The sequence below is a fragment of the Cyprinus carpio genome, chromosome A17, assembly GCF_018340385.1.
Source record: "Cyprinus carpio isolate SPL01 chromosome A17, ASM1834038v1, whole genome shotgun sequence".
NCBI lineage: Eukaryota > Metazoa > Chordata > Actinopteri > Cypriniformes > Cyprinidae > Cyprinus > Cyprinus carpio.
Window position 1 is genome coordinate 25,535,954 of NC_056588.1, and position 16,920 is coordinate 25,552,873.

At 35.1% G+C, this 16,920-nt stretch overlaps 1 protein-coding gene across 1 annotated transcript; it reads left to right on the forward strand.

Moving 5' to 3' along the window:
- The first annotated feature begins 3,818 nt into the window (after positions 1 to 3,818).
- Positions 3,819 to 16,230, forward strand: LOC122148217 (intraflagellar transport protein 43 homolog A-like). The gene is made up of 5 exons (XM_042774518.1): positions 3,819 to 3,840; positions 4,735 to 4,845; positions 14,184 to 14,259; positions 14,491 to 14,553; positions 15,930 to 16,230. Exons 3-5 carry the CDS (start codon positions 14,203 to 14,205, stop codon positions 16,035 to 16,037), a joined length of 228 nt encoding a protein of 75 aa, XP_042630452.1. The 5' UTR covers positions 3,819 to 3,840; positions 4,735 to 4,845; positions 14,184 to 14,202; the 3' UTR covers positions 16,038 to 16,230.
- The last annotated feature ends 690 nt before the right edge of the window (positions 16,231 to 16,920 follow it).

Genomic DNA, 16,920 nt, shown 5'->3' on the forward strand with positions numbered 1-16,920 from the left:
TAAACTAACTTATTTCTGTGATGCACAGCTGTATTTTCAGCATCATTACTCCAGTCTTCAGTGTCACATGATCTTCAGAAATCATTATAATATACTGATTTGCTGCTCAAGAAACATTTCTGATTATTACCAATGTTGAACACAGTTGTGCTGCACAATATTTGTGTATAAACTGTGATACATTTTATTTTTCAGGATTCACAGATGAATAGAAAGTTCAAAAGAACATAAAAAAAAATAAAAATAATAATAATAATAATAATAATAATACATAAATAAATTAAATTTGACCCCACACTTTTGAAAGCCAGTCAATTTATGGTTAAAAAAATGATTAAATATTAAACTTTGACCCCCACACTTTTGAAAAAAACTTGGCATGTCAAAGTTATGGTTTTAAAAAAAACCACCATGATTAAAGGTAAAAAAAGTAGGGCTGCAGTTGCGGAATCACGATTTTGTATTTTATTAACTGAGGCAATGTTAGTAAACCAAAGTTAATAAGGTAGTTTTACAGACTGATCTATTCAAATTTAGAGAAACAAAAAAAAATAAACTATTGTATTTTAATTAAATAAGAAAACCACAATAAAAACACAAAAGTTAAAAAAAAAGATATTTTGTGTGTGTATATCAAGCATACTAAAAAAAAAATCACCTCACCACACCACACTATTTTAAAAATAAAATCAATAAAAAGACAAGTTCATCACTGGTAGCGATTCCACAAGCTGACTATACTAATAATCACGTGACCTCATCACACTTTGTTATTTTGAAAATGCATGCTGTGTCCAGTAGACATACTGAATGCTGGAGAAGTGTTAGTATGTTAACATGGCTGTTGGCTCCGCTAGCGGGGAATGAAGCAAACTCTACACGTCTCTCAGGAAAGGTCAAAGTGTCGCTTCTGTGCGCCTGCCAAACTTATCTTGATTCTCTCGGCTGGCTGGGAGGTGTTAAAGGGCTTCTCGACGCATTGATTCTCCTTCTGAAACAAAGCAGCCGTCCCCTCTGAAGAAGACAAGGACTTTTTCTTCATCTCAATGTCACCCCTCGTGCTCAATCACCGGCGCTCTGTTCCCGCTAATCCCACAGCAGAAATCCCGGGATTTGCAGATCTATCACTCCTAATTGACACTAAATGATCTGACAGTTTATTGATGAATCTTTGAAGCCAAGTTGTCACTATATATTTTATCCTGAACAACTTTTTCCAGACAGTTTTATTGTGTTCATCTGGGTTGCATGGGTCTTAATGGAGAGCTCCGTGATGAGTCTTAAACAGCGGCGGCGTGTCAAGGGCTGAAAACATTACTTTATTACCCTTTAATACTGCTAAGTTTACAAAAGCTCAATTTGACACAGAAATGCAGTATCCAAGCTTTTAGGAAACTGAATACACAGTAGCTTCAGGATATCAATGCATTGTAAAAGTATATTTGATCATTTAATTGATTATTGATGATTATTATCATTTGATGGTTTAATTGTTTATTATCTTAGGGTTAGCATAAAACACTGTCTTGAATGCTTTGATTGTTACAGACTTGAGATGTACATTGCTGTCAGGATCCATTAGGTGGCGCTAGACACCAGCAGAAAACCAGCCTGTAGCTCACATTAACCCTGTAAAGCCTGGCTTATGAAATAATAGTCAGAAAAAAAAAAAATTCTTTGAAATGGAACATTTTGTTAACCCTTTAGGCTAAAAAAAATCTAAAACGAATAGTCTGCATATGTGTTTTTGTTGAGTATCATATTTGATGCATCAGGCTTTTACAGCTCTGTAATAGAGAGAACATGGAGAAAAAAAAAAACAGATGAGATGTAAATGATCCAAACATATACTGCAGTGATTGAGAGATGAAGAAATAAAGGCTCCTCAGAAGATGTGAGATGTTCTGGAGGCTTGTGAAGATCATTCCTCCGCTGAGGAACAGTGAAAGTAAAGCTTCTGGAAACAAACGCTCCTCAAAAGATCCTGATGATCAGATTTGAGACTCTAAAACATGATTGATGGAGAATCAAGTAAAGTCCAGTAAGAGTTCATCTGGAGATATTACTGCAGTTATTCTGACCTTTACTTGATCAAAATCACTCAAGATCTGACACCAGAAGCAGCAGCTGAAGCAATTACACTAAAATAGCTTTTACTGGATAAAAAACTCTAAACTATCAGAGACAGAAGACACGGAGCAGACTGAGTGTGAAACAGCTTTAACAGGTTGAACCTGAGTGTGAACAAGGTTCAACCGTGTTGATCATTTAGAGCCTTAGAAATTTGTATATCATATGATACTCTCTATTTAAACAATGTGCAAATTATTATTCACCACATTAAAGTTTAAACATGATTATTTTTAAATCAAATGTCATTCATTAATGCTCCCATTTCAGCTGGTTAAATGATGCAGTGTGTTCTATATGAGAGCCTCAGTCGGAGAACACACTACAGCAGACATCAGACTGAGCTGTGATTGTTGATTTGTGATGTCCTCCACAGATCTGGACGCCGGCCGGCCGCTGAAGAGCTGGAGGAGTGAGTTTACACCTTCACTGTTTCACTTTGACACGCAGTGATTAGGAGCTGAAATCTCAAGAAACGGGAATGTTTGTTTATGCTCTTGATTTAAGGAGGAAATTACCCTCGTGCTGAATTTGTCCTTGGTTAAGGCGAGAACAATCACTCTGATTAAAAGATGTGATGGTGGAGTTTACATATATATAGGGACTAGAATATCACAATATATATCACAATAATCATCAAATATTCATAGTGATTTTACTGAACATTATGATTATATCTATGATTTTAATGCACATTTTCTTTGTTCATTAATTTTCCCAAAGATTGCCTCATTACACTAGTTACACCTTGTCTTGTGACTGGCAAGTATAAAAATATTGGTAATAGTTTCCATTCGTTAACATTAGTTAATGCATTTGTCATGAACTATCAATGAGAAATTCAGTATATTTATTAATATTTGTTAATGCTAGTTAATAAATATAGTATTCATTCTTAATATGTTATAGAAGCTTGTTTTTACCATGGAATAAATAAAAAATAAAGATAATTGTAACTTTGTATCTAATTTCTGAGTTTTTATTTATTTATTTTTTTAGTTTACATGTTGCAATTGTTTGTTTGTTTTTTACCCTGCCATGGGCTAAAAATGAAAAAGGTAATTGCGACTTTTTATCTCAATTTTTTTCTCGCAATTGCAAGTTTATGTCTCAAGAAAAATGTCAGAATTATGAGATAAAAAGTTGCAAGTACCTTTTTTATTTTTTTTCATCCCATGGCAGAAACAAGCTTCCATAGTTTATTCATGTTAGCTCACAGTGCATTAACTAATGTTAACATACTTTTGATTTTGAAAATGTATTAGTACTGTAGAACTATTGTTTACTAGTGTAGTGAACTTATGTTAACAAATGAAACCTTATTGTAAAGTCTTACCAAACTGATTAATGTAAACAGTCTGCCATTAAATATTATTATTTCCTAAACATTTACTTTCATTTTTGCATTTATTGTGTTTGGCTACAATGGCTGTATTAAATATTATTATTTCCTAAACATTTACTTTCATTTTTGCATTTATTGTGTTTGGCTACAATGGCTGTTTTGGTAAAAATGATGTTCTGATTGAAAAATAAGCCATTGGTAAATGCACAAATATTGAGGAATGTGTTTTTTGCAATATCTCACCATCTCAGAAGCTGTTTTGCTCTATTTGTCCCTGATCTCTTGTGTGTAACATGACGTCTGTCTCTGTGTCCGAAGCAGGCGACTGAGGCCACAAACCCCCGAGGGCTCCGAGCATGAAAGTGGTGAGTAGATGATTTCCACGAGCTCTGTTTCACTTCAAACACATTTACTGTGTTTAACCAGACAGCAGCTCCGCAGCTCAGGACATTCAGACAGAATTCAAGCTAATGGCTGCTCTTTTATTATTATATTCCTGTTTAACTGTCAGCAAAAGTCCAGCAGAAGATGCATTTTACTTTTGACAGCTTGAGGTTTTTTGTGAATACTACAGATCGCACTTCCGCATTTTTGTATTCCCATTCATGGATAGTCTAGTCAAGCCCAGTGCATCATGGGTGTTGAAGTTCTGCGACCTTTTTTTTTTTTTCACCACAGCCCTTCTCTGTTTTCTCTAGTCGTGTAATACTGATTCAAAAAATCACATTTCTACTGCATAGACAGAAAAGTTTTAGTAAACTCTTTCTTGTCAGCTGTGAATTACCCTTTTAAAGGGATAGTTCACCCAAAAATCTAAATTGTGTCATCATTTACTCACCCTCATGTAGTTTCAAATCTGTAAGAGTTTCTTTCTTATGCTGAACATAACAGAAGATATTTTGAAGAATGCTGGTAATCAGACAGTTGATGGACCCCATTGACTTCCATAGTATTTTTTTCTATGGAAGTTAATGGGGACCAACAACTGTTTAGTCCTTCAAAATTATTCAAAATATCCTATTTTGTGTGCAATATAAGAAAGACATTTTTACAGGTTTGGAACGACAGCAGGGTGAGTAAATGATGACAGAATTTTCATTTTTGTGAACTATCCCTTTAAATCTTCACAAAAAGGAATTACTGCTCAAAAACCTTACAAAAGCTGTAATATATAAAATATAGCAATAATAATGAAATAACAGTCTATATCAAACTAATGGCATCTCATAACTAGTTGGTGCCAATTTTTCTGCCAACAGAGGATGTTGTGATGCAGTTGCTAGGGTGTTCTGGCTGGTTGCTAGGTGGTTTCTTATTGCTCAAAAGAGCCTGTCTTCAAATCTCAGACTTCTTCTGGTCTCTCCTTGAATGTAAGTTCAAGAAATTTTCTAATTTGTCAGTATGCAAATTATGTCAGTAATGTGTTCATATTATTATGTTTTTCAATGTGGTCAAATGCTCTGTTTTACCAAGCATTAATAAAACAGAAGCAAACATATCGATCTCTGAACCTGACATCATGAGCTCATGCACTCAGTGTGAACCTCCTTTACTCTTTCGTTGAAAAGTTGCTTCAACTCATGAATAAATAAGAAAATAACATCATCTTGTAGAGCCGTGACACATGACTCTTTGATAGAATCAGCATCAAAAAGTGGTTTCTGGTGCACGTCATTGTCGATTCCCTCTCGACCTCGTGCCACAGGTCACATCTCGACCTCATTTAAAAACCGTTGTTTTCTCTCACGGCTTAATCATGGCGTTTGCATACCGAGAGCTTTACCTCGCCGTGCTTCACATTGAACTCTGGCCCATTTGTGTCGATGGTGCATTATTCGGAAAAGCTGAGATCCAGTAGAGCGTTAGCGAAGGCTGGACGTAGAGGCTCTTTGATGTCATTGCACTAAGACCATTAAATTTGACTGAGGGTCCGCGGGGGCCCGAATCTGCTGAACGCACTGCTTTAGAAATGAGGAGACGGTGTCACCTCGCGCTCATGAATATGAAGCAGCGCTCGTGCGCGCCTGCATTTATTTGTATATCAGGAACACAGATGAATCTTGTCAGTGACTAAACGAGGCTGGCATTTTTAATTAGCTTTAATTAAAAATGAGAGAAAAGGAAGAAGTTATCAATGTAGGATAACGGGGCTTGTTACGAGGGTCAAGGAGACGGAACTGAACGTGGCTTTTGTGACAGGATTCAGAAAGTCTGAGAGAGAATTAAAAATTACTTCAAAATGACCACGTTCATCTCCTTGAGACTTTGAGGAGGAGCATTACTTTAGGACATCGAGACTGCTTCATGAGATACTAGGACAACTATGTCTGTATCATTTGTGGATCAACTCTTCAGTAAAAATTGTTCAGTGTAATTAAAAAATACTGTTTTACACATTTTATGTTTTTTTTTTTCTTCTGTTCACAAAGGCTGAATTTATTTGATCAAAAATATAGTAACACAGTGAAATATTATTACAGTTTAAAACAGCTGTTTTCTGTGTGAATCTCTGTTAAAGTGTAATTTATTTCTGTGATGTGCAGCTGTATTTTCAGCATCATTACTCCAGTCTTCAGTGTCACATGATCTTCAGAAATCATTCTAATATGATGATTTGCTGCTCAAGAAACATTTCTGATTATTATCAATGATGAAAACAGTTGTGCTGCACAATATTTTTGTGATAACCGTGATGCATTTTATTTTTGTATAAATCATTTAGAACATTATAAATGACTTTACTGTCACTTTTGATCAATTTAATGCATCCTTGTTGAATAAAACTATTAATTTATTTTTAAAAAAGTCTTACTTTATAGTAAGTGACTATTTTGTCTTCAAATTGTCTCCAAATATGAATGCATGTAGACATACGTGAATCAAAGTTTCATGCATTTCTAGTTATTTGAATGTGCGGTGATTTTTAGGCTGGTTCACACTGTACTGACAATCCGTCAATCACCAGTTTGTCACTGCTTACCACATTCTCCAGCTCCATAAAAAGATTGAACGTTCAGTCAGTGCAGTGTGAGCAGCCTTAAGAGTTATATAATGTAACTCATTTTTTAACATTTAAAAAAAAACTTGGTTTAGGTTGAATGATCCAGCAGATGTTTCAGCCGTTTTCTGATCCAGCAGATGAAAACGGTGTATCTGATCACTTAGTAAACTAGAAACACACTCTCCTCTTCAGCACACATGATGTCTGGACCACAAACACACTCATCTTTAGTACTCACTTTTAGAGGTTTCAGCACATCACTATCAGTGCTAATACTCGGTGAACAACACTAATTCACATTTCCGTTATTAGCTTATTAATGAAAGTTTTTACAAAGTGTTACAATATGTTTCAACACTGTTTGAATGTAAAGAGAATGTTTTAAGCACTTTTAACCCTTTAAAACCTACTGTTTCATATCTGATAAGCCAATTAAGGTCTGATGGAGCTGAAATGATGAAATGTCTCAAATATGATCTTCAGGCTTTTGAGGAATGATTGTTTGTTCATCTCTCAATCATCATTGAATTGCATTGCATTATATGTTTGGATCATTTAAATCTCATCTTATAACAGATTATTGGAGATATAGAGTGAGGACTGATGTTTATATAATTTTATGTAAGTATTTGCTATACTGTTGTAAAGATCTCATTGATTTACATTATAATGAGAAGTTCATCTTACTTTTTTGGCAGTATTAATATCAGCATCTGCACCATACTGCATATTTTTGCTCAGTTTGGATCTCTGAATAAAATGAAGGTGGTCAGGCTTTTGCATTTGAGTGACATTTTGTAAAAGAAAATGTTTAGCAGAATGTCAGAGCTGCTCTTTTCCATAAAATTAAAAGTGAACCATTCCTTTAAATAAAGTAATAATGTTTCTTAATGACTTAGTATACATGAAAAGTCATAAAGTTATTTATTTATTTTTTTAGCCACTTTGTTCAGTACAGAATGTAAAGTGACTGCAAGTTTGTTTTTATAGTTATTATTCCAGTCGTGTCGGTTTTGAGCTGTTCAGCTTTGTGGTGAATGTGACAAAAGTTTTGTTCATGTTTTATTTATCAGCCTCTGGTTTTATTAACAAAGCTTTTCTTTTACTTTCTTAGCACTGTCAGACTGTGTTTGACGGTGATTTTGGAAACGTGCGCTCTCATGGCACACCTGAACGCACTCCAGAAGTCTGTCCAAAAAGAGGAGAAGGGCTGTGAAAGTTTGTCCTTCTTTGGGAGCGCTGCCACACTTTGTCCTGTCGAGTTTTGCCAATTAAAGTGGGTTCCCACTGTTCCGGGCAGCGGGCACGTGGCTCTTGGCACCGCGGCTCCTGCCAGGGCGCGCCGTGACTTCCGACCCCACACAGATGGGCTCGCAGGCAGGCCTGCGCTCCTGGAGCCCGGCCCGGCCCGAATGGACACGGAGGTCGCCGCTCTGGCCTGAAGGGTCCTGAGGGTGGGCGCCGCTGACAGGGCCCAAATGCTCAGCGCCGGGACGAGCACAAGTGTGTGTCGGGGTGGGGGGGGTGCTTTCTGGGGAGCCCCTGGCTGGAGCACCGCCTCACAGCAGGAAGAGATACTGTCTTGATCACTGAATATTCATGGCCGCCTGGTCGCCGTGACAGGGGGCAGCGCGGAAGAGGATGTCAGTGCGAGAGTGAGAGAAATGCAGAGAGGGAGGAAATCAAACGCCAGTTCACACACAATATAAACAGAGCCGTGCCGAGGAGACAGACAGCATCTGTGATGATTGCAGGGATTGTGGGATATGCTGCAACTCGCTGTAACACCCGGCAGTAGCTGCAGCATATGGCCGAGTGCGTCTCGAGAAAAACTTCATACCGCTCACATGGTTGGTTTAAATCCATAATCAGGCCCCAAGACCGAAAACACTGGCTTTGGCTAGTAAATAAATCTGACTGTAATAAACATGTAATTCAATTATAAGTCAATTATAATAAGTCAGTATTGTTACATTAACTAGTGTAAATCATTAAATGAGTGATCGAGGCCTGAAGTTTAACATTAGTGTGCTGTGCATGAAAAATTTGTTTTCACTCATAAATCACTAGTACTTTTCTCAAATAATTACAGAGAAACTGCAAGTAACACATTGAATTAAACAACATATTAAAAAAAAAAAAATTAAATTTTTTTTTTAAATTGTAAAATGTACTTCAGTAATCTTTGTTTTATTTACCATCTCAAAAATATATATATTTTTTTACAGTGTAGAGCTATTTATTGTTAACTAGCTACATGTCATGCAAAATAATGTTTGTTTCCATGCAGAACCATTATGAACCATTCAAAGGGATACTCCACCTAAAAAATTAAAATTCACTAATCCTCATGTCGTCCCAGATGTTTATGACTTTATTTCTTCATATGAACAAATATGAAGAATGAGATGTTAATACAAATAATCCATCCCTGTGAGTCTATTTAATGCAAGTGGATGGGACCCTCAAAGATGATGCTTCAAAAACCACGCAATGCAAACATGGTAATTTATACAACGTTGATGAATCAATGTCTTTTAAAGCAAAACTATAGGTGTGCATGAGTAAAATATAATATTTTAAACCTTTTAACTACAAACCATTGCTTCTGACTGAGTTCATGGCAGCAAGTTTTAAATATTTGTTTTATTTTTTTACACACACCTGTTTGTTTTTTTTTTGCTTCAGAAGACACTTATTCATCAGCATCAGCTTTACGTTGGCCGAGAGAGCTCAGCATGCTGCAACTGAACAAAACATGTGAACATAGAAGAAAAAAACTCCAGCAAAAAAAATATCAGTTTGACAATGTGCTGCAAATACTAACAACGCAACCAAAACACAACCAAAAATAAAAAAAACACTGAAAAAAATAAAAAAACAACCAAAAAATAAAAACAACTACAAATAATCGGAACCAAATACAGAAACGTGCTGCAAATACTCACAATGCAACCAAATACAGAAAAGCACTGCAAATACTCAGAAACAAATACAGGAACATGCTGCAAATACAGAAACGTTCTGCAAATACAGAAACGTGCTGCAAATACTCACAACGCAACCAAATACAGAAACGTGCTGCAAATACTCACAACGCAATCAGATACAGAAATGTGCTGCAAATACTCACAACACAACCAAAACACAACCATATACAGAAATGCACTACAAAGACTCAATGCAAACAAATACAGAAAGGGGCTGTAAATACTTACAACGAAACCAAATGCAGAAACACTTTGCGAATCTCAGAACACAACCAAATACAGGAATGTGCTGCAAATACAGAAACTTTCTGCAAATACAGAAACGTGCTGCAAATACTCACAATGCAACCAAATACAGAAATGTGCTGCAAATACTCAAAACGCAATCAAATACAGGAACACGCTGCAAAAACACAACCATATACAGAAATGCACTACAAAGACTCAATGCAAACAAATAAAGAAACACGCTGTAAATACTCACAACAAAACCAAATACGGGAATGTGCTACAAATACTCAGAACCAAATACAGAACAGCACTGCAAATACAGAAACATGCTGCAAATTCTCATAACAAAACCAAATGCAAAACGTGCTGCAGACACAGAAACGTGCCGCAAATACTCACAACACAACCAAATACAGAAACATTCTGCAAATACTCACAATGCAACCAAATATCAAAGTATGCTGCAAATACTCACATCAACCAAATACAGAACGTGCTGCCAATACAGAAATGTGCTGCCAAATACAGAAGTGTGCTGCAAAGGATGGACAACTCTCAATGCAACTAATACAGAAACGTGTTGCCAAATACTCAAAATGCAACCAAATACGGAAATGCACTGCAAATACTCAGAAAACAAACCCCTACCTTGTTTGTTCCCATATTAACTCATTGGTCCTTTTGTTCTCCTGTGTGTATATATAGCCCTAGTGTTTCACTTGTTCCTTGTCAGATGTTGAACGTATGTTTGCTGTTTTATCTGTGTTTCTGGTTCTTTGTTCCCATTTTTTAACATTCCTGCTGGATATATGATATGATATGATATGATATGATATGATATGATATGATATGATATGATATGATATGATATGATATGATATGATATGATATGAAACCATACTATAAAATATACATAAATAAATTTATAATACACACATTTACATTTACATTAAGTCATTTAGCAGACACTTTTATCCAAAGCGACTTCATTAAATGAATGATAGAGGCTTGAAGTATAACATTAGTGTGCTGTGCATGAAAAATTTGGTGTTTTCACTCATAAATCACTAGTTCTTTTCTCAAATAATTACGGAGAAACTGCAAATAACACATTGAATTAAACAACATTTTGAAGTAGAAAGACTGAAAGTTTTTTTTTTTGTAAAATGTACTTCAGTAATCTTTGTTTTATTTACCATCTCAAAATATATATATATATATTTTACAGTGTAGAGCTATTTATTGTTAACTAGCTACATGTTATGCAAAATAACGTTTGTTTCCATGCAGAACCATTATGAACTATTCAAAGGGATACTCCACCAAAAAATGAAAATTCACTCATCCTCATGTCGTCCCAGATGTTTATGACTTTATTTCTTCATATGAACAAATATGAAGAATGCGATGTTAATACAAATAATCCATCTCTGTGAGTCTATTTAATGCAAGTGGATGGGACCCTCAAAGATGATGCTTCAAAAACCAGGCAAAGCGAACATGGTAATTCATACAACGTTGATGAATCAATGTCTTTTAAAGCAAAACTATAGGTGTGCATGAGTAAAATATAATATTTTAAACCTTTTTAACTCAAACCATTGCTTTCTGACTGAGTTCATGGCAGCAAGTTTTAAATATTTGTTTTATTTTTTTACACACACCTGTTTTTTTTTGTTTTTTTTTGCTCAAAAGACACTTATTCATCAGCATCAGCTTTACGTTGGCCGAGAGAGCTCAGCATGCTGCAACTGAACAAAACGTGAACATAGAAGAAGAAAAAACTCCAGTGCTGCAAATACTAACAACACAACCAAAACACAACCAAAAACAGAAATGCACTGCAAAGACTCAATGCAAACAAATACAGAAAGGCGATGCACAACACAACCAAATACAGAAACGTACTGCAAATACTCAGAAACAAATACAAGAACATGCTGCAAATACTAATAACAAAACCAAATACAGAAACGTGCTGCAAATACAGAAACGTTCTGCAAATACAGAAACGTGCTGCAAATACTCACAACGCAACCAAATACAGAAACATGCTGCAAATACAAACAACGCAACCAAATACAGAAACGTGCTGCAAATATTCACAACGCAATCAAATACAGAAATGTGCTGCAAATACTCACAACACAACCAAAACACAACCATATACAGAAATGCACTACAAAGACTCAATGCAAACAAATACAGAAAGGCGCTGTATATACTTACAACGAAACCAAATGCAGAAACACTTTGCGAATCTCAGAACACAACCAAATACAGAAACATGCTGCAAATACTTACAACGCAATCAAATACAGCAACACGCTGCAAAAACACAACCAAATACAGAAATGCACTACAAAGACTCAATGCAAACAAATACAGAAACGCGCTGTAAATACTCACAACAAAACCAAATACGGGAATGTGCTACAAATACTCAGAACCAAATAAAAAAACAACTCAAAAAAAAAAAAAACTCCAAAAACTCACAAAAAAAAAAAAAACAAAAAACTTCCTCAAGCCCAAAAAACTTCCGCAAAATACTCACAACACAACCAAATACAGAAACATTCTGCAAATACTCACAATGCAACCAAATATCAAAGTGTGCTGCAAATACTCACAACGCAACCAAATATCAAAGTGTGCTGCAAATACTCACAACGCAACCAAATATCAAAGTGTGCTGCAAATACTCACAATGCAACCAAATATCAAAGTGTGCTGCAAATACTCATAATGCATCCAAATACAGAAACGTGCTGCAAATACTCTCAATGCAACTAAATACAGAAACGTGTTGCAAATACTCTCAATGCAACTAAATACAGAAACGTGTTGCAAATACTCACAATGCAACCAAATACAGAAACATTCTGCAAATACTCACAATGCAACCAAATATCAAAGTGTGCTGCAAATACTCATAATGCATCCAAATACAGAAACGTGCTGCAAATACTCTCAATGCAACTAATACAGAAACGTGTTGCAAATACTCTCAATGCAACTAAATACAGAAACGTGTTGCAAATACTCACAACACAACCAAATACAGAAACATTCTGCAAATACTCACAATGCAACCAAATATCAAAGTGTGCTGCAAATACTCATAATGCATCCAAATACAGAAACGTGCTCCAAATACTCTCAATGCAACTAAATACAGAAACGTGCTGCAAATACTCTCAATGCAACTAAATACAGAAACGTGTTGCAAATACTCACAATGCAACCAAATACGGAAATGCACTGCAAATACTCAGAAACAAACCCCTACCTTGTTTGTTCCCATATTAACTCATTGGTCCTTTTGTTCTCCTGTGTGTATATATAGCCCTAGTGTTTCACTTGTCACATGTCAAACGTATAACTTATGTTTTATCTTTTATCCTTGTTCTCTGTTCCCTATATCCCAAAATTCAACACTCCATATATAATATAATATAATATAATATAATATAATAATAAAATAAAATTAATAAATACTTAAATGGATAGTTACATTTACATTTACATTTACATTAAGTCATTTAGCAGACACTTTTATCCAAAGCGACTTACAAATGAGGAAAAATGAAACAAACAAAAACAAATAAAAAAAAAAACAAAAATTTTAAATCAAAACCTATAGCAGTCTGTCAGTCATATAATGGAAGTGATTGCATACACATACACATATACAAACAAAACCAAATTAAACCTGCGGTTTGTGACGATACATTGATGTGTAAAGACACAAAATGATCACAGACTTATAAGTGCATTATCGCCACCTGTGGTGAATCAGAGGTAAAAAACAATATAAATACAGTTCAGTTTCTTGCACAGACTGATCGTTTCGTGTCTTTACACATCAGTGTATCATGACAAGACACGGGGTTTAATTTGGTTTTGTTTGTGTATGCTTTTTTGACTCTCAGAAACGTGATTCCCATTCACTTCCATTATATGACTGACAGACTGCTACTGTTTGAGTTAAATATCTTTGTTTGTGTTCTACTGAAGAAACAAAGTCACCTACATCTTGGATGCCCTGGTGGTAAGCAGATAAACATCAAATTTTCATTTTTGGGTGAACTATCCCTTTAAGGTTTAAACACATAGAAAAAATAACAATTGGAGGGATTGTTGGTGCCAATGACCCCAAAATATGACGACCCCCTTGTTTTTTATTTGCTCTAAACATGTTCAGTGAATGTCTTAACACAAGCCTGTGCACACATATCTGTCAAAAATGCTTGGATATGTGCAAACTGTTGAAGTTTGAGTTGAACTAATGAGTTTAACAATCAGTGTTCATGTCTAAGGTTTCTCATAATATTTTGTCTGAGTTTAAATTCATTCTTAATTGGATTGGTGGAGCTGAAGCGCCACAAAGTTACATCTGGTCGTCCATCAGCAATTCAAAAGGAGGATAAAATAGTCTTTGAGATGCCAAAGACAGACACGTGTTATAGTTCTTTCTTGTCTTCAGTATCCAGGTGAACAGAGTTATGACCTACAGAGAACTGGACAACGACCTCATGAAGTACTCGGCTTTTCAGACCCTGGTGAGACATTCACCCATCATTCCAAAACAACACAGACTATGGCTTTGTCCAAATCGAGGATCCTGTAAGGCAGCATAAAGTTACTGCCTAATTCATCCTTCACGTCCTACAGCATCTTTATATTTTTATTTATTTTTATTTTTTTTGGACTGCCCTGGCATTATATTGCAATGCTTCAGTATTGTCAGTAATGGCTTGGCTAATGTTTTGTCTGTATTGAATGTTTCTCAGGATGGAGAGATTGACCTGAAGCTGCTCACGAAGGTTTTAGTCCCGGAGCAGGAGGTGAGAGAGGTGAGCTCTGCCAGTAAATATAGCGTCTGTCTGGCTCTTTCTAGGCCGTGTAAGAGGGTCAGACCAACAGATTTATGAAGTCACCAGCAGCCTTCTTCATCTCATACTGTCCCACAATGTGTTACAGGACAGTTCATCCAGAAATGAGCACTCTGTCTTCATTTACTCGCCCTCACGCTGTTCCAAACTCATATGACTTTCTTCTCTGAAACATGAAAAAAGATATTTTGAAGAACCATTACTCTTTTATATAGAATGACAGTTCATTATGACAAGGACCAAAAACATCAAAACAATAAAAAAGCACCATAAAAGTGCATATGATTCATGTGACCGTGATTCATTTAAAAGAAAGTACATTTCTTGTGAAATTATCCATATCCAGATATTAAATAAAATTTCATCTTTTAATGGTCATGTCTAGAGCTAAAGAATCTCAATATCTTTTTACTTTTTGATAATATTCAGTATGTCTTGTCTCTTATGTATTTGTGTTTTAAAATGGTTAAAAGCGAAACCATCATTTAACAAAAAAAGTGAAAACAGCATATTTTACACAGTATTGTAAAACATTTTTAACTAAAACTAAATCTATTACAAATTATTTCCCACTATTAAAAGTTGAAACAGAACCAAATATAAATATTAAAAAACTTGAACTTGATAAAAAAAAAACTTGAAAAAACTTGATAAAAAAAAAATAGAAATGCTGCCTACTAAAATGACTGAAACTGAAAAATGGAGCTCCTTTTTTTAAAATAATAGTAAATAATTAAATGACAAATGACCAAAGCACGTAACAAAAACACTGAAACGTAAACAACAGTTAAAAAAGTGTTCATACAAATGAATATAATAAAAATAAAAGCTATAATAAAACTATAATAGTGTGTGTGTAATTAATGGTTTAGTCATAGTTTTGAATCAAATTAATTGAAATCACAGTTTGAATGTCAAAGATATTTTGAGGAACCCTTTCATTTTTATATACAATGACAGTATTTTATGACAGAGATCAAAATGATTAATCAAAATTATTTTAAGAAGCACCATAGAAGTGCATATGATTTGTGTACTATAAGTGTGAGGAAGTGAAATATGGCACAAGAGTAATGAAATCTGCTTTATTCTTGCATTTTTTTTTTATCATTTGAAGCTTGACAGACATCACATGCTTACTACAAATTGTCTTATATATCACATTATATGGAAATAAAGATTTCTCCGACAATGTGTTCCTCGGCCTGAGTGTAAATGAATGAGGACAGAAGGTTCATTTTAGGTGTACTGTTCCTTTAAATCCACTGCATTGCTCCTGCTCTCTGGCCGTTTTCTCTCTGTAAAGCTGATGTGATGGTTTGATGGTTTCTGTGCAGGAGACACCGAGGTCTCATCTCAACTCCAGACGGATTGGGATCAAGGAGAGCGGGAAGATCAGTCTCCACTTCCTGTGGCTTGGGGATGGATTTACACCTCAGGACTGACGTCATGTGCTCAGATAGGAAAATATTGTTCATATTGAATGTGTTTCTTGACGATGACGTCATGTCATTGCCGCTGACATCTCGTGGCTCACGCTGTGTGTGTTTCTCATTAAGGTTAACCTTGTAAACCCAGAAACATTGCTTTTCTTAACTGGATCAATCTGGAGACATTTGTCACTGTTTGTAGTATCTGGAAAAAAGCCTAAATCCAAGGTTAATGAGCAGGGAAACTAAAATCCAGTTGATTGAGTTAAAATGAACTTTGCACATCCGAGCAAGCCAGCCTTATCATTATTGACCACACCATCGACCATCTGAGCTCGTCCTGTTCTCTGCTGAGCTTCATTCCATGTGGGTTAACATGATAACGTGCTTCATTCAAGTCAGAATATCACATATATGCACACATTTCTCATAAAATCAAAAATGAACAATTTCTAATAAAATAACACTTGACCATTAATAAATTAAAAACCACATGTCCATGAATTAAAACATAAATAGTCATGTAAAAGAAAAAAAACAAATTCAGTATTTTAATCCTTTTGAAGATATTTAGTATATGTTGTATTTGTTTTTAAATGGGTTAAAAGAGGAACCATCATGTTCACCAGTAGTTGGGAATTAAAACATCGAAAAGAGAATGTTTTATGCAGTGTCATTATTGTTAAATAAAACTATTAAAAACGGTTTTCAACAAATCAAACACAGCTGAAATAGAATAAAATATAAACACTGAACTAAAAAAACGTATAAATTAGAAATGTCAATTACCTGAAAAAAGTTGGAGCTAAAGTATTAAAACTGAAATAAATATAAAACAAATATTAAAATAGCTAATATATGTATAAAAATATTAAGAAACACTAATGCAAATGACAAA